Here is an 18,686-nt window from a genome sequence, read left to right as displayed (position 1 = left end):
AGTTAATTTTTTGCATCGCATGTATATCTGCAATCAATTTTAACAGACAGTTTGCTCAGATGACCCCTGTACAGCAAACAGTACAAGTCACAGAGAGATGCAGGCAGCCTTGTAAAGGACAGCCTGAGACTTTCTTAACCTTGAACCTGTTCTGTCTAATGCTACCTAATTACAGTAATTATATTGAACTCTACAGAATTCTCTCCGCTATGGGAGTTGTTGGGCCATGGGATAAAAGTTTGTTGGAGGAATGCTGAATCCATTAAATGAGTGAGTGAAAACAACTTTAAATATCTTTTCTCCTCATGGTCATGAATTTCTACATACATTTTCTACAGTGAGCTAAGCATGGAGCTCTGTGATTTATATAAATTATTCATGACTTTCATGTGGATTCGGTGAGACGGATATTATCCCTATTCCCAGAAAGGAAATGAGGTCAGAAAGGTTTGAAGCGACTCGCAAAATGGTCCTGAGCTTTTAAGTTACATTGTCAGGATGCACTTGGATGTGCCTGACTACTTAACTGAGATTTCTTTTGTCCCCACAAATGCAAGCCACCCTTTACAGTTCCATTTTATCTTCTTCTCCTCACTCCCTTCTACTTCTGTCTGTTTCAAAGCCTACAAATAGTAGACTGGTGGTAGATTGAGATAGTTTTAATGAAAGACCCGAGGGCTCTTTCATACCTCTCCTAGTGGTGCCTGATTTTTCTAGTTCCCAACATAGTGTGCAGTTACCCAAATCCAAGAAAAAGTAGGCTTCCTACAGTGTCCACTGTGTCTATCTCCAAACTTTCCATGGGTTCAGTCAATACGACCCCCCAATCCCAGATAAAGGCATCTAGGCCAAGACACTGTGTTTTCAGTAAGAAAAGAGCAGGGCAGCACATTTACAAAGAAAGCGTAAGAGTATTCCTGCTGTCTAGAAGAGAAGAGCTTCAGAATCAACCTGGCTCAACATGGACTTGATTAATCTCCCAGAGGTTGATCAAGATCTCTGGTGAAGAGAGTAAGGCACGAAGTTAGTCCATCCTTATCTGTGGAATTCAAAAAGGTAGTCTTTCTGACAGCTCTTTTTTGATCATAGTTTTAATGTAGGCTTCCTGAACCTTATGGTTTATTAATCTGCAAGTACTTGTTTGGATAGAAGACTATGGATTCTAAGAGACAAGCTATTAATCTCAAGCTAGAAGATGTCTATGGAGATAAAAAACCCATTTCTCCCCACAACCCCACAGTAATTACCAGTCTAGCTAAAGGGAGATCAGTTATGACTGGAAAAACAGAAGAGAGCAAGAAATGCATTCCTGAGACGAGTTGGCTTACGATGCCATTTATTTAATCCTTAAATTCTCCAGGTCGTAAGTTACTGAGCAGAAAGCAGAGAGCAAACTAGCTGTGATTCATTTAGTGCCACTACAGTTCGAAGACTTAGAGGAGGAAATCCATAGGAACAACAGACCCGATGTATTCTTTCAGTGAGGTCTCCTAATGGGCAGAGGTACTAAGACAATACAGAAAAGCCCTCCTAATTATCCTAATGCACTGTTCCAAAGGTCAGAGGTGGACTTGATAAACTCATGGAAGGCTGACCCACAAATGGTGGAAAATGCCCCCTCTTTCTACTCAGTCCTCAGGCAGCTAATCGCACACATCTCACTTTCAGATTGTTTTGTGAGACAAGGGTAACAGCCGGAGAATTCATTAGGGCGTTCTTTCATAGCTGTTGTTTTCTAACCAGTATAGAGAGACTAGGACCAGCAGCCAAATAGCAGAGTAGAATCAAAAGGAGGAAGAATTAAAGGAGGCATCTCTCTATATATTAGAAACTGGCTAATTGTGTATTAGAGAATACACAATTTTCAAATGCACAACAACTAGACATTTAGTTCACAGATTTCTTTGCATATATAGAAAGTCACATATATTTGGATTGAATATAGATTTTCCAAACATAATGAGAATACACTTGACTGATTACCAAGGGCAATGAGTTTGTAGATAAAGGATAAAAGACATTATTAGACTCTGTATGATAATGACACAGACAAGGCCTTTGGCACTGATGCTGTGTATGAGCTTGAAGAGTAGATTTGAATCTGTGGCTATTTTCTTTTAGGAACAATCTCCTGTCCTTTATGCATACAGAGTACTGCTCTGGTGTACAGTGAGGCTATATTCAACCCAATAGCTTCTGACTTACGTCTACCTTAAGCAACTGCTTCATTTGTATTTCTTTGACTTTTATCCTCATGATCAACTACACATATCTAAAAAAAGACAATGGGGTTAAGTTACAAGGTGGGGGTTCTCATTTTATTTTATTTTTCTTTGCAGGGGTAACTGAATCATTTGAGGGTCAAACTTCCAATTATGTAGTAGGAAACTGAATTCTCTAACTCAAATAATTTTTATTTCTCTTCTACTTGATGGTCTTCTAATTAAGTTTGTGATTTCACCATGCTGTGCTCTGTCTCTGTCTGTTTCATTCAGTGTCAACCAAGCTGTTCTTGCTCAATGACTTGTTACTGATAACAGAAATCCAACTTAAAATGACAAGTGTTCTAGAAATACATTGTTTTGCTTCGTTAAAGTAATTATGAAACAAAGGTTTTCTGGACAGATCATTTAACCATAGCACGTGATAAAAATGCCCATTCTACCCACATCTTTCTTTTCATCCATTTCTAGAGTTTTATAGTAGAAAGTTTTATATTAAAGAATATTAAAGGCTCTTGTTTTTACGGGGACTAAGAGCAAGGCACTTCATGCTCAGAGCAATTTATACATCATAACTCATTGTCTCTGTGTTACTTGTTCCAAAAAAGTATTAGTTCTATCAATTTGGGGAATCATAAATTGGTATTTTTCTTGCCCCCATTTTTGGGGGGGTGGGAATAGGAAGTACCTCAATTTTCCTGACTTACCCTGAGTGGATTTTCATTAAGGTAAGGGGGTTCACCTTCCACCATTTCAATAGCCATGATTCCCAGAGACCAGATATCAACTTTCGGGCCATAAGCTTTTCGAGTTACCACCTCAGGTGCCATCCAATAGGGAGTTCCCACCATAGTGCTTCGTTTACTTTGCTCAGGAGTGATTTGGGCACAGAATCCAAAATCAGCTGTAGAGAAGAAAAAAACTCTATTAAAGTGAGCACAAATAAAATGTTTGTAATAGCTTATTTCCCTAAACCTCCCTTTAATGTTAAAGCAAGCTCTCGCAAGTGCTTAACTTATATCCAAATCCTTTCCTGATCTCTCAGCTGCTCCTAAGTTTAAAGGGGTCTGAAACAATTGACAGAAATGCTGCCATTTTCTGTAGACTGCCATAGAGTTACCTCCCAGTCCTTTCCACCTTCCGGTTAGTTATTTGCTGTTGGTTAATTTTAGATGTCACTAGAATCTAAAAATCTTAAATCTTAAATCTAAATCTGGTTACAATTAAGCTCTACATGTTTTCAGACAAATCACTTTTAGTAGCCATTATCTTCTTAAGATAGACATTAGAAAAGCAGAAATTGCCCAAGGAATGAAAATACCTACTCAGTTTAACAGAACCGTCCATCCCGAGGAGAATATTGTCACTCTTTATATCTCTGTGGATCACTTGGTTTGAGTGCAAGAAATCCAAAGCTTGGAGGCACTATTGGATCAGAGAAAAAGTTCTAATTATATCACAAAGGGTTTTTTTTTAATTCTATATATCATTTCCAGGCAAATTTTGGGAAAGTTTACGATTACTTATTGTTAAGTAAAATTGAGTATTGGATGCTTTAATACCATTTTCATGCCACATTAGCATTTACATCAGGGAGGACACTTAATCTTAAGCATTGGAGGGCTCCCATGCCATACTATAGACCAAACCATGAAGAGGATAAAGCAAGGAACAGTACTAGTCATCACTACAGTCCACTTGACCAGTTAACATAATGATGCTTTGTTCTAGTTTTCTAGGTGATGTGGATTCAGCTTGGTCTCTTAGAGATGTTGTAATCCTCAGTGTGCATGCTGCGGTTTGATTCAGTAGATCTAGTGTGGGAAACAAGAATGTGCAAGCAAAATAATTCACTTTGGCTATTTCTGATAGATTTGAGGATGGCTTCCAGTTCTAAAGTAACTAAAGGACTTGTTCAGAAATGTCTCTGTCTTGTAATACTAAAAAATACCAAATACAGGCTCAGACAGAATAGCATAAAAAGGGAATATCAACTCCATTTCTGGCATAGGAGAAAACATGATCTGTTGCTATATATGTATTTATAGAGAAGGGGAAATGGGAACAAGTCGGGGGAAAGAATGAGGAAATTGAAGAGAACTATGTTAGCAGAAAGATTCCCTAATATGATTTAGCTTAGTTGCACTTTCAAACGTTTTCAAGTTTCCATTTCATTCTCTAGAAAATTTCATTGTGAGACACCACTGACAAGTGTATGTTGTAAAAACAATATTGATCAAAATAATAAAACAAAGCACCATCGAATTATCTAGAAACTAAATGCGCTTTTATCTTTCTGTAAATGACAGATCCTCAGGCCCACTAGAGGGCTGTAAGGAATATTCACTGTGTAAGCAATTACTTTCTGTGGTTCAAGGAAAACTGTTAAACTGCTTTCTGGGGCCTGTGAGATGGATCAATAGGTCACAACACTTGCTGCCTCGCTTTACAACCTGAGCTCAATTCCCAGAACCCACATGATGGAAGTAGAGAACTGAGTCCCAAAGGTTGTTATTTGATATCCATATGCACACACACACACACACACACACACACACACACACACACACACACACACACACAAACACACATTAAAAATTTAAAATTTGTCTTCTAGGAAATAATGAGACTATAACGTAGTCTGTATTTTATGGGGCTTACGTGGAGCATGTAGAACACAACAGTTATCTTGTATAAATTCCCACAGACTAGAAAGGCATTCCACAGGAACCATGTCAGTGGCCATGTTCACTGACACTCCTGCATATGAGATTAGATGCAGTGTTTCCTGAGTAGCATATTAGAGCTTATAAGAGCCACAGAAAGGTAACTAAATATGGGTCTGGCAAAGGAGATACATATAGGGCACGGCGTTAAGTTATAGTTTTAATACAATTTCATTTTTTTCAGTACAAAAGCACACTGTTGTTATTTTGATGCTAGAAAAAATTCTGTATGAGCTTCAAGAAAGCATTGGTAAACTTTACTTCTCACCAGCAAAATACATTCTCTTTTCTTACCTCTCTACAGACGGCTGCTATCTGTCCTTCATCCATACAGGTTTCTGTGACCACGTCAGTCAAAGAGCCACCAGCCAAGTATTCCATGACTACCCACAGTTCATCACCCACTAAGTAGCTATAACAAAAGAGGAAAAAAAAGGTTTTACTTTGGACTAAGGAAATAGAGACTCGGGCCTTATTTGTGATGAAAGTTGATTGTGAAGAGGCCCACGCCCATTATCTTGAAAATGATTATTGAGGAACAAATTTCAGTCCTCAAATGCAGGAACTAAGGTCACTGGATAGCCTCAGCATTCTTGAAAAACAGAAGGAGGTTATTAAAATCAGTTAGCACAATCTTCTTACAGGAGAGGTGACCCCAAGTGACTCCACTCTGCCTTAATGTCTGCGTGGCTAAGCCTGTGGCATGGTGGTATACACCTGTAATCCCACCTACTTGGGTGGAGGAAGCAACGCAACTCTCAGTTTAAGGCTAGCCCTGGGTATATGATAACTTCCAGGCCAGCCTGAGTTACAGGAATATTTAAAGAACAAACCAGACAAAGCAAAGGCCGCTATCTCACTGCAAATTAAGACCTTCTATTCTATGCAGCTCAAATTATAGTACTTTTGGGATCCACGAAGCAAATCTCTTAAAAATCAAACTTCACCAGTTCTATTATCATTAATTATGGAGTAAAACCTAGAAATCAGCCCTTTTAAAAAGAACAAGTGCAAGTTTTGGAGAACCATAAATGCAGAAATCAAATTAATGCCACACTGTTGCTGATGGGCCATAAAGGCACTGGGAAAAATGCTGATTCAAACTTTCTTTTTTTTTTTTTTTTTTTTTTTTTTTTGTTCTTTCTTTTTGAACTGGGGACCAACAGGGCCTTGCGCTTCCCTGAAGCGCTCTACCACTGTGATTCAAACTTTCAAATTCAGTCTTTCTTCTATCTCTACCACATCAATGTCTATTGACCTAACACTGACAGCAAGCCCTTAAACTCACAGAGGTTGAGACCTAATCCTATTTCCTTTGCATCTTATCAGAAAACTCAGCAGAGTGATGCTAAGCATACAATGACTAAAACTCCGAAGAAGCAGATGTTAGGCAGGGAGAAGAGTTAGCTCCGTCTTTAAGTGCCTATATGTAACACACTCTTAATACCACTGATGAAAGAGACATTAATTACCTGCTTTAGGAAAAAGGTTTGAGATTAAAGTCTCAATTGCCCCAACCTCACTGTCAGTTAATCATAAAGCACCCATTAAAGCAGGGCTTTTGTTGTCTGCCTTCTTTACTCAGCCTCTCAGGGGCCATATGGCTCCAAATAGACACTTGATGAAATGTTTAAAAAACACCACTGCTTTTTCCTGCATGGAGTAGTGTATTACCTGACAACCTGGAGCCACCATCCTCCAAAGGAAACCATATAAACTACTTAGGTTTAGGACTAGGTCCACCAAACATATTTTCAAGTGTTTGGTGGTTCACAAAGATTTACTATGTTACTTTGTGTCATTTTAGAAACATTTTTAAATAAATAAGAAACAACATCTTGGAAGAAAATATAAAAAAAACCCACTTACCTATCCAAATAATTGACAATATTGGGGTTCTTATTTTCCCTCATGACAAGAATTTCATTAATAATTAATTCCTTTTTGGGCTGCTGTTGAAGGTTCATTTGCTTTATAGCCACCTGGATGATGAATAACACAGAAGAACATGACTATTAAAATACACATGGATGGAAATGTACAAATTCTTTATCTACTATTCTGTATGTGTTCTACAAACCTGTACCTTTTCTTTGGCCAGGCGCTATCTATTCCAGATGTTTTACACCACAATTAATCTCCATCACAACCTAGTGCCTGCTTGATTACCTAGTTATAACAAGAAAAGCAGTAAACACAAAATAAAAGTAATGCAGGACCATTAGAGCCACATACCTCTTGTCCTGTCGCAATGTCTAGTGCTGTGTAAACAGTTCCTGATGCCCTGGAAAGGTGAGAATTACCCAATGAATAAACAATTCATGTGTTACCGATACTTTCCCATGTATGTATGAAAAATGTAATTCATTTTTTTTTGGTTCTTTTTTTTTTTCGGAGCTGGGGACCGAACCCAGGGCCTTGCGCTTCCTAGGCAAGTGCTCTACCACTGAGCTAAATCCCCAACAGAAAAATGTAATTCATTTTAAGGGGAATTAAGTTAGCAAGATCAAGATTCAGTGAGGAGGTAACACAGGGGCAGCTTCTTAATAATTATTGAAAGAATACTTAATACTAGATCTACTGTCCTATCAAATTGTAAGTGCACAGCATTGAAACAACTGCCTTATATAGTAGTTATGTCAGAGACTAAAACAATGAATCCTTTGTGGTGGTCTAGGACCTTTCACTAGCCTTTCTGGCACCAGTTCACTATGCATTTGTGAAATTAGCATACTGGCCTTGTCTTCCTAAGGAAACCCTGTACTATTTTTCATATTCTTTACGTATTTAAACAACCATCATCGCAGGCCTCTGGTTGAGGAAAAGTAAATTTCGGAAAAGAATAGCTCATCTTTTGCTGAGGCAACTTTAACTCAGCTATTATTTTTAGCATATGGACAGAGGAGCTATTTTATGCATCTCCAACCCTTCATTTAATGAATCAGTCAGATTCAGTGTGTGTCAGTGCTATATCTGTTCAAAGAAATAACCTTGTGGCTCTGTTATAGAGCTTCTGTCTTTATTTTTATGTTTGCTAAATTTCTCATAAATTTCAGTGAGTTTTCACTCCTATGAAATACCCCTTTTTAGCCTATCTTTCCTTAAGTCTTTGAAGTATTTATGCTTCTATTTTAACTTTACTTAGATTTTCCCTTGCTTTGCAGAGAGACAATGTATTGTCCCAATGAGATCCCAGTATCTTTCAGTGAATTACACTTGTTTTCTGAAGGTCTTCTCAACCTTATCTTCAGCTGAGGAGGTATTCATTTCGTGGTGGCAAGAAAAACAGCTAGGAAAACAATATGACGATTGATTTCCTAGGAATTATAATGCTCTAAGTTTTAGATTGAGTTTAGAAAGATATTCTATCTATCTATCTATCTATCTATCATCTATCTATCTATCTATCTATCTATCTATCTATCTATCTATCTATCTATCCATCCATCCATCCATATCTCTTTCTCTCCTCTTGCCCATATGTAAATCAGCATGTCCTTGCTGTGATCTTTCTACTTCAGCCTCCCAAATATCGGAATTACTGTTATGATCCATAACTCTATGTCAGGCATTTCTTTATGATATTTCTCCCTTGATGATTCACAATATTTCTCAAAAGCCTGGGATGCTTCTGTCACCTGCCCCGTGAAAAGGAAATGGCTAGTGTGGTATAAGGCTTCTTTGACTAATAGCAGAGATTTGAGCCTGCTTCGCCATCACAAGCTGTGCAAACCCTGGCAAGAAATTTCCCTTCCCGATTTCAGTCCTTTTTCAGAAAGAAAACAGACCACAGCAGAAGTACATGTAATGAATGTTCTGTGTCAGACACAGTGTTGAGAAGTTTATAGACTTGCTTTTATGAGATTCTCCCCTATATTTATATATAAGGCAACTCTATCAGTCTCATCTCATAAATCAGAACCTGAAAGTCAGAAAGATTGAATAGCCTTCCCAGGCTGTCCAACGTACAAACCACATTCTGCTTAGCTTTACAATTAGGTTTTGAAATTAGGCTAAATATCAGACTTACTCTCTAGGTGGTACCCGGACGAGCACTTGGTGATTCTCAACATGTATGCTTATATCAAACTAATCTGTGTTCAATATTGTCTATTGTAGATTCTATATTCAGAACTTACAGTTGATGCCACTAAATATTTGTTGAATGAGCACACTAATACAAAATATTCTTCAGCAAAAACTCAATTGAAACAATTCCTTTCCTTTCAATAAGGAAAGGTATTTCACCCAACTGAATCTTCACGATACACTACTTTCTTGGAATAAAAGATGAGTCATTCCTGAGTTGGGAGCCAGGTGTGATTTGCCCTTTTGAACTCAGAATTGAATTCAGAGGAGTAGATTGTCTCAATCAACTTGGCGCTCACTTCAGCAGCGGTAAGCTCCCAAAACCTCTTCAAACCTAATTGCAAACTATGTTTTTAAAAATCTTTATTTGGTTCATTTCCAGATATCGAAAACACATGCATACCGTCCGATTCAGCAGAATGACAGTATCTGTAAAATGAGATACTAGAAATACCTCTCTTTTACGACCTCAGACTATCAAATGACACAATCTAAGACAGCATTTGGCCCTAAGCCCAGATCGCCCCTGAAGTTTAATATGGCCTCTGCTGTTATGATTCATTATTGCTCCTGTAGCTGTTCATTATGCAGCAGAAGAGAACTGATTTACTGACTGTTGGCTAGAACCACCCAATGCCCTAACCCTAACGACCTTGCTAGCATCTCTTTCCTTTTCAAAAGCAGGTTTGTTTTTTTTTTAAAGGATTATTTGTAGGAACACTTTATAGTGATGCTTTAGCCTCTCCCTTGAGAAATAGTTTTGCATTTTTCTTTTTTTCCCTCTAAGTTTAGAACACACTAAAAAAATCATATATGGAGTTTTATAAAATAAGCAAGATGGTAACTAGTCTAGGTAAAGCTAGCGTGACAAAAGGCTAGCCTGCACGGTGACTTTTCCCCATGAGTGTTCCTTCAACCATTGAAGCTCATTTCTGCTGTCTGAGGGAATAAAACTATGATTGATTGGAAGCACAAGAGGGATTAGTGTTTACCATCTTTGGAGACTTACCTTGGAATCCATTTTCTTCCTTTTCTTTACTGCATCGTCTCCCTATTTCCTTCAGTGTTTTGTCTTAAGATAGATAGATCCCTAATCCTGAAACCCCAGTATCCCAGGATTACAACGTCCATTTGTATAGACTTTCCGACTTAACGGTCCTGACATCCTAGAGTGAGGGTTATTAACTAGAACCAAACGGCTTGTTTGTGCTTCCCTGACCTTCATGGACAGAGGCAATTGTTCAGTGGGAAAGACATTTTTCCCTTCCTCCCCCTTATCTTTGTTTTGTCCTAAAATGGCTTCATATGTGAATCCACAAACCTAACATATTATTGTATTACTAATCAGTAAGTTACTGTTTGGACCAACTTAGAGTCTATGTGAACCTTCAACTAAAAATGAATAAATTCGGGTACTGTAGAGAAACTTAGCTCCTTGCCACTCCAGCTACCAGACCAAATGCAACACTGAACCCCAAGAAACCTTCAAGAATCGAAGGTTTGATTTCTGATTTGATTCCATGGGAGTTTTTTTAATTATTATTTTTGTTTTCTCTGCCAAGAAATCTTATTATCTTCAAGATTCATCCATAGTCATTTTCAATGCCCACTGCTGGGCTGAGGATAGCATTCCCCACACCTATTTATTCAAATCATTGCTGGTTTAAATCTTACCACTTTCTAGTTGTGTGACTCTCAGTGATTTACCTTCGAAGGTGGATTAAATGTATGTTAAGCCTTAAAAGTCATTCAGCTCTGGCACATAGTAAGTGCCAAATAAGTATTAATAATTATTATTCTATTGCTTGTTTTCTAATATAGCAACTAACGTCCAAATGTAGTTGATCGATGACTAGGATGCTCTTTAAATATGTGGAATTTTCAAGATACATAATGTTTCAAAATTAATAATAGAAATTTCATATTTACCTACAATACTGGTAATTTGAATATTGCATTTATTTCCTTTCTTGGTAGGATTTATCATAATGGGACTATTGAGTACCACATTCTGATAAAAAGTCTCTAAGCACTAGTAATATATAATTATTTTTGTTTGATAAAGGATAAGAATTAAACTATTAATAACTGCAGTTTGTGGTCAAGATTGCATAGCTTAATTCACAAGGAACAGGTTATTTGTTTGTAGGTGGTTTGCAGGTTGTAAAGAGGAACGGTCCTCTCGTCATAATATTTAAAGCACAGCAGTACAAAGGAGACAATATCTAGCCAATTCCATTCCCAAAATATGAGCCTTGCAGCACGTTGGAGTATATTAAAATATCTCAATACATATGCTTACACTGAAACATGATTGACTATATATATGTGTGTGTGTGTGTGTGTGTGTGTGTGTCTGTGTGTGTGTGTTAATAATAGGCTTACACAATAAAATTTTACTTCATCTTAATTTTAAAACTATCATCTGTTGGCATCTTGGGACATAGAGATGACAGAAATCTAATGAAGATGGGGATTAAACTCCTTATTCTCGGACATATTGAGTTTATCAATTTGATTGTTTTATATTCTTTCCAGGTCACTTAATTAAATTGATTCTTTTATCCATCTATTCTTGCTTTATAGATATAATGCTGTAAGAAGAATATTTATTTATTGTGGGAATTTTATTTATTACAAATCTCAGTTCCTCATATGGTACAAGGAAATCATACATTAGTAGACCTGAATGGAAAGCCAGATCATCCAAGTTTAACTTCCTCATTACAGATGGGAACTCTGAAGCCCCAAGAGTGGGAAGGATGTGCCTGTTGCTATCAAACAACTGCGTAACAGTGCTCTCCTAACTATGAAGGAGAACTCTTTTAAACATCCAGCATGGTTAAAGAATATTAAATTAACAGAATGCTCAACTACAGGCCTCATCAATTACAGCTCTCAGCTTTGCACCGCATGTTTTATCAATAGGCTGTCCTTGAGGTGGCCAAATGCATAACCATCGAATGGAAACATTGCCATCTAGCCTGAAGAGTCTAGAAAGAAAGAGACAATTCCCAATTTCTCCCCTTTCTCCACAAGTCAGTTTATCACTATTCTCTACCAGGTCCTTTTTCTAAGAACCAACGTCAAACCATGCTAAATAGTTGCCAGGGAGGCAACATGAAAAGACTAATCGTTGAGATGAATCACTTTGATATCATCACGTGAATGAAGTAGAGGATAGGGGGGCAAGAAAGGAAGGTAGGTTAAGAACAACTTTGCAGAGTGCCTAAAGAGTAAAAAAGCAATAGGAAGCAATGTAGTGCACAGCGAGCTACGTGGGAATGAGTGAGGTCACTGGAGGGATAGGCGCTATTCCCTTTTAAGGTTTCACAAGTTTAAGCATAGTGCTAATGAGGTCACAGTCAGGAACGTAAGCCCCATTTAGTACGGTTACTCTTTCTATCTACTCTTCCGTTTCCTGCTACTCCTAGTAGAAATCCCTTTATCATTTATTGCGACAGTTTCTCTGCCAACTCTCTAGAAATGAATGAGGTCCCTTAGTGCCTCTAGGTGCAACTCTAGTTGCCTCCGTGTACAAATGAGTAAGTTGTAACTGGGTAAATGGTGAGTTAGCTGTGGTTATACAGCTAATAGCTGAGTTTAAAAATGCACCAGTTTGATGCCATTGCTTAATTTTCCAGCTTCATCTTTTGCATGCTCCATTTTCTTTACATTTCATTATATCTTAACATGAACACTAATGAGTTTTGTTTATATATATAAATATGGAAATATATATTTTATTTTTCATCCCCTGTCACTGTTACCCTTTTTCCACTCCTGATCTCCTCTTTCAACAACCATATGTTTCCCACTGTCATGTTACATGTGTTCCATTACACTTTTTCCCCTTCTCTTCCTTTTCCCTTAAGATTTCTATTTTTTTTTCAGGGGAGGGGGAATGGGGGAAAGATTGTGAGAGGGTGTGACCTGGAGGGGGACACTGTGCGGGATGTAAAGTGAACACACTAAAAAAGTAAATAAAGATACTTTAAATAGAAAAATAACTCCCCCCCACAGACATCCTTAAATATAGGTTTCATGCAGGGGAGAAAATGTGCAGTGTTTATTTTTCTGAGTGTGGTTTATTTTGTTCAACATAATGATTTCCAGTTGCATCCATTCTCTGACATATGATTTTATTTTTCTGTAAGGACAACTGTTCCACTTTAAAGCTAGATCTTAAGCATTTTCGTTACTGCTCAGTGCAACTGCCGCTCTTCCTCAGATTCGTATTTGTAGCTATTGTTTTAAATTGCTACTCCCAAGAGCTCTCCTTACCTCTATGTTTTCTGCTTATGACATCCCCATGTTCATGTTAGTCTATTCAGTTCGTTCCAGGGCAAAATTCTTTTTGACATAAACATACATAGTAGTTCTTCTGATTTTCTCCCTCAAGTAAGATATTCCATGTGGCTGAGATGGGTAAGGGGCTGTTCTGAATATTTAAGAAAGGTACTACTTACTAGGTGCTTCTCTAGAAATTGTTTTACTATATAAATGCACGTGACATGAAGTTTCACAAATGCACATTTGATAGATACTATCACACATGCCCACGTTGTGCTGAATGAAATATTAGAGTAAATGTAAACCACAACCACTCAGAATAGATATAAAACTCCTGAATGGGACTTCAATATCCATTGAGAACTGGGAAGAGTATTGTATGCAAAGGTGTTAAGAGTGATTGCTCAGTCCTTGTCAGAAAATTTATTTCTCAAAAAAAAAAAATGTCACTAAGGCAAAGTAGTAAAATAGAATAAAATTATGTAACTCACATCACCTGATGACCTAAGTATATAGAACGCATTAAGAGCCAGGTGGTACAACCTTTAATTAGTAAGATTATAAAATTCAGTGGGGGGACTTTCCCGTTGTTTAGCTAGGACACAGCTTTTCCCAGATCATTCACAGTCACCTCTTTCTAAATAGAGCTGTAACACACTATGGATGTGAGGCCAGAAAACTCAGTGGGTTACAGTCCAGTAATAACGAGTCCACACACAGCTTAATCCCTGGAAATGCCAGATAACTCTCCGCTACTCACTTCAACGTTAAGTCTAAGCAGCTGTTTCAAAGTGTGCACCATCGGTTTCAAGAGGGCAGGGATGGGAAAGGGCAGTAGGTGGCTTAATACTGGCTCATTACGAAGGCTGGAAAAAAAACAACAATGTGTAAACTCTGCTAATGGCGTTTTGAATGTAGGGCATTATCTTTCTTTACAAGGGACAGCATACAACACAAAGGCATTTAAGAGCATTAAGTAGAACAAAGGGCATCTTCCATTGGCGTATAAACATTGTTTTTCACAATTGCTAATGTATTTCCAATCTCCTCCATCACAAAGCCTATTATAAAGCTTAGACTATGTCTATTTAGTGCCCCATAGAATCCTTCTTCCCTGTGTGGTCCAAAGTAGATCCAATGAGGAAACAAATACGTTTTGGGTGGGTGGTCCAACCCAAAGAATAACACACTAGATACCACTTCCACTCTTTCTCTAAACGAGGACGACAACAACAACAAAAACTGGGTCGAGGTTCATTCTCGGTACTTACCCAGGACTTCTAAGCAGCATACTGCTTAATAGATTATCTAAACCAAGCAGCTACTCATATTCCCCTTTGAGAAAGGAGGGTTCCGGGTGGATACAAATTACAGCAAAGAATATGAATGCATATATGAATGTGCCATAATTAAATGTATCATTTGATCTGTTAACCTAAAATTAAATAAATTTCCCTCAAAGAAATAAGATTTAGAACTGTTCATCTCCAACATGGGAACTTCACTTGTGAGTGTAAAAAGAACTCCTTGTGAAATATTAGGGAAAAATCTGAAAAATACATTACATAACAAATTGACTTTTAAAACTTTAAAACAAATGTAAAGGGGTCAGTCAGTATTGGGTGCTTGATTATACGTGAATTGGTAATACAGCTTACTTGTCATTTTAATGAATTAATTATATTGTCATTAGGTTTGAGTACAATTGAAAAATGTCCAGAAGTTGCATAAAACTCCCTTGGCCATATGCATGTCTTAATGTCTAGAAGTAAAATGATCTAAAAAGATTTTTCTCATTGCCACTTTTCATCAAACTTAGATGTACAGCCGAGTTAATCCCTGGAGAGATATGGCATGACACTGGCATTAAACACATATTTGATATTAGCAAACAAATTCTTCAGCATAGATACATTTTGTTCCACACTTATATATTGTATTTCAAAAGGCATGGTGAGCATGAGTTTTTATGGTTGTACTATAAATTTAAATATAACTGTACTTGCAAACGGACACTCTTATGAGCTACTATTGGACTATGAAATTTAGCTAATTTTTATGGAGAGCAACTTGGAAATTTTAAATGCATATATTATTTGATGCAAAAATTCTACTCTTATGAAGTTATCGTAATAAGTTTGCATAAATGTGAAATGATTTATTTGCAAAGATCATTACTGAAGCTTTGTTTATAATATATCAGAAACAATCCTAAATATCCACCAGTGGAGGCCTGGTTAACTAAATTGTGACATATTTAAATGCAAACACCGGCACATATTGAAAAAAGCAAGTTACTTATATGTGATCCCCCTCTTCAATATAGGCACATAACAAAAAAGGAGCTCCATAGTATATCATCATGTCATAGTATATCATCATGTAAGCTAAGATATAGCCATAGCAAACAGGTAACTGTTTTTCCTCCCAAAAAGAGTTGTCTTATGATCAAATCTCCTAAAAATACATCATGTAATAATGTTCTTAAGCATTCATTTTCAGACACTTAATTTTATATAAGAAATACATACTGGGTTAAAGTATATTTGGCTCATATGAGATTTAGATGCTTATATGGAGTGACATTTAGAATTGGAAAGGACAGAAATGAATAATTTCAGGGTTTATGTCCTTGCCACTCAAGTGTTATCATAAATATGCTTTTTCTAGCACTCTCTCAAAACCGATGCAGAGAACGGCACTATCATTAGCCAAAGACATAGTCTATTGAAAACAATAATGAATTTAAATATATAGAATAGACTTCAAATATATATACTCCATAAATATATAATATTCCATATATAGTCCATAATACTCCATAAATTTATAAACATTTTTAAATATAAAGGAAAGCCTTCTTGAGGGAAGTAATTTTTGGTACTGACTCATTATATCAAACTATGATAATTGAGAAATGAAGTATTTATCTTTATTTGTATATTTCTATGCAACCAGAGTTCTAGGTGATTGAATGTAGTTCTTTTCAACAAAAGTATGCAAGCCAGTAAGTACAGAAGGAATGGTAGATTTATGAGCTCATTGTTTTGTAATCCTTAATGAAAGGATTGATTTTAGCAATAATCATCAATCAGCATTCTATTATATGAAGGACTGGTGTGAATTTGAAGTAGGAGTGGATAATTATGTTTTGAACCTTCCTAATAATCCACTCCTCACCGAAATAGGGGACAATCAAACCCTCCATCTGAATAACATGTATAACATGTATAACATGAAGGAACATCATCTATGAAGAATATTGCCAAAGTCTGAACCTGAATTTGAGCCTCTTAGAGCTAACTTCTATTTGCAGGAAATACAGAAATGGTGCTTTCTATCATACAACAACCAGTTTCTTTAATAAATCAATTGTGCTAGAAAGCCAAGTTAGAAGACAAAGGTGATTTTAGAGAACAGAAATGGAAGTGCAAAATGAACATAATGTGTAGATTTTTTTTGATTGTTAACTTTACCAGAACTATGAAAATAGCCCTGTGAGACAACTAGGAATTAGACGATATCAAACAATTAAGTTTTGGGTATAAGACATCATTGTGAGTTTCCTAAAACTAGGTGATAAATGGTACATTTTGGTGAGTAAATATGGGTATTTTCTCTACTTTGTGTCCATTTGGAAATTTGTGATAATTTGTGAAAGTGGTATAGTAGACATAAAGATTTACATAAAAGTTATAGTGTAGATAATATGCATACAAATGAACAGGGAAGGTACAGATTCAGAAAACAATCATCTTAATACTACAGGACCGTGTGATTGTGCAAGACTTAACAATCCACAGAGACATGTACGGATTTCACATTTCAAGTATCTTAGATGGAAGTCACATGATACATTTATATAACTGCCCAGGGACTCCCAAAGGAGCTCTTTGCAAATTATAAATGCAGTGATGTTAAAGATACCTAGGAAGATATTGAAGTGAAATGAGAAATTAGAAAAATCTATCAAACCAATATATAATTGTATGTAATGTATAGTTTTAAATATGTAAGTGGGAGCAAATGAACATTTAAGCAGATATGTACCTAATAGCACATGTATTCAGGAAAGTCAAACCCAAAAACTATTTTTAAAACTATTTCATAGTTTAACTTATATTCCAGTGTATATGAAATCTGTGTGAGCATGTGCTAGAGTGAACTTTTTTTAAACAGTGAATCAAAGAGAGAGAGAGAGAGAGAGAGAGTATTTAAAATGAAACAAATAGTAAATTCTTCTGAAGATTTCCTTTATGCAGAACAACTAGAAATCTGGGGACACATGCTGAAATGCCACGCATTTCTTTGTGTATTCATCTATGTATTTTTGATGTTATACTGGTTTAACCAACTAGTATCTGCTCAAAAACTTAAGCTTTCACAAACAATTAAAACAAAGTACTGGACTTCAGATAAGAAGTCTCTCTCCGAAAGGCTCCAGTGTTGGAAGCTTGGACTCCAGCAGGTATTAATGGCTCAGGAAAGTACTGGCTGTATGACTAGGCTGATGCTTCGATAAGTAAATAGCCGATTGAACTGGCAAGAGATGGGATCTGGTTGGAGGACGTGGTACTCTAAGGTTCTGCCTTTGAAGGGTTTATCATGTTACTGGTCCATCTCATAACTCCCTTTGCTTTCTGATTGTTGTGAAGTGAGCAGCTTTCATTTGTTACACCTTTTTCCTCATGACTTCTGACTCACTTAAGAGCAATAAAATTAGATGACCAGAGACTGAAACCTGTGAAACACTGTGCCAAAATAGAAACTTTCTTTCCTTGTTTTTTTATATCAGCTCTTTTGCCACAGCAAAATGAGAGACCTGTATCTCTCATTTTGTTTCATAGTCTATGCCATATCTATTTTCTAGCATTATTTCCTTTTAACTATGAGCCTGCCATCTATGTTTTCTTCTTCTTCTCTTTTTAATGAGGGGTCAGCAAATAGTGAGTATTTATAACAGGCACTGTTGTAGAGCTAGGAACAACAAGGTACATAAACCTAAAGGATCTAAAGCAAATATTGTTGTAGTGTACTTCAAGTGGCAGTCCCATGACCAGCGTGTCTTAAATTTTTATACCATTTCAAATTACAAAATGGCCCATCTTCTAAAAATCTATTTTCATAGCCCCTTCTTTTGATATAAATCATGTATGTATCTTCCTTGTCCCCTTATCTCTTGTAACTGCCCTGCAATATTCATTATATTCTGTTCCATGTCATGATGGTATATGGGTGAGCCACCCCAAAAAATAGCTAAAGAGTGAAAGCTAACATAATACCATATGTAAGCACATGACATGTGCTGAGCTAGGCACTTTGAATGCCTTCTCCTGTCTGTTTTTCAAGCTTAGGG

General features: G+C 36.7%; 1 protein-coding gene across 1 annotated transcript in view; it reads right to left on the bottom strand.

Annotated features, from left to right (window-relative positions):
• The window catches only part of Pak3 (p21 (RAC1) activated kinase 3), a 111,919-nt gene that overhangs the window by 17,517 nt on the left and 75,716 nt on the right, over window positions 1–18,686 (bottom strand). The window contains 5 exon segments of the mRNA XM_032889871.1: window positions 2,930–3,126; window positions 3,548–3,647; window positions 5,243–5,360; window positions 6,818–6,930; window positions 7,184–7,232. Coding sequence (XP_032745762.1) covers window positions 2,930–3,126; window positions 3,548–3,647; window positions 5,243–5,360; window positions 6,818–6,930; window positions 7,184–7,232 — 577 coding nt within the window.

The sequence above is a fragment of the Rattus rattus genome, chromosome X (assembly GCF_011064425.1).
Source record: "Rattus rattus isolate New Zealand chromosome X, Rrattus_CSIRO_v1, whole genome shotgun sequence".
In the NCBI taxonomy this organism is placed as follows: domain Eukaryota; kingdom Metazoa; phylum Chordata; class Mammalia; order Rodentia; family Muridae; genus Rattus; species Rattus rattus.
This window is presented reverse-complemented; position numbering and strand designations above follow the sequence as displayed.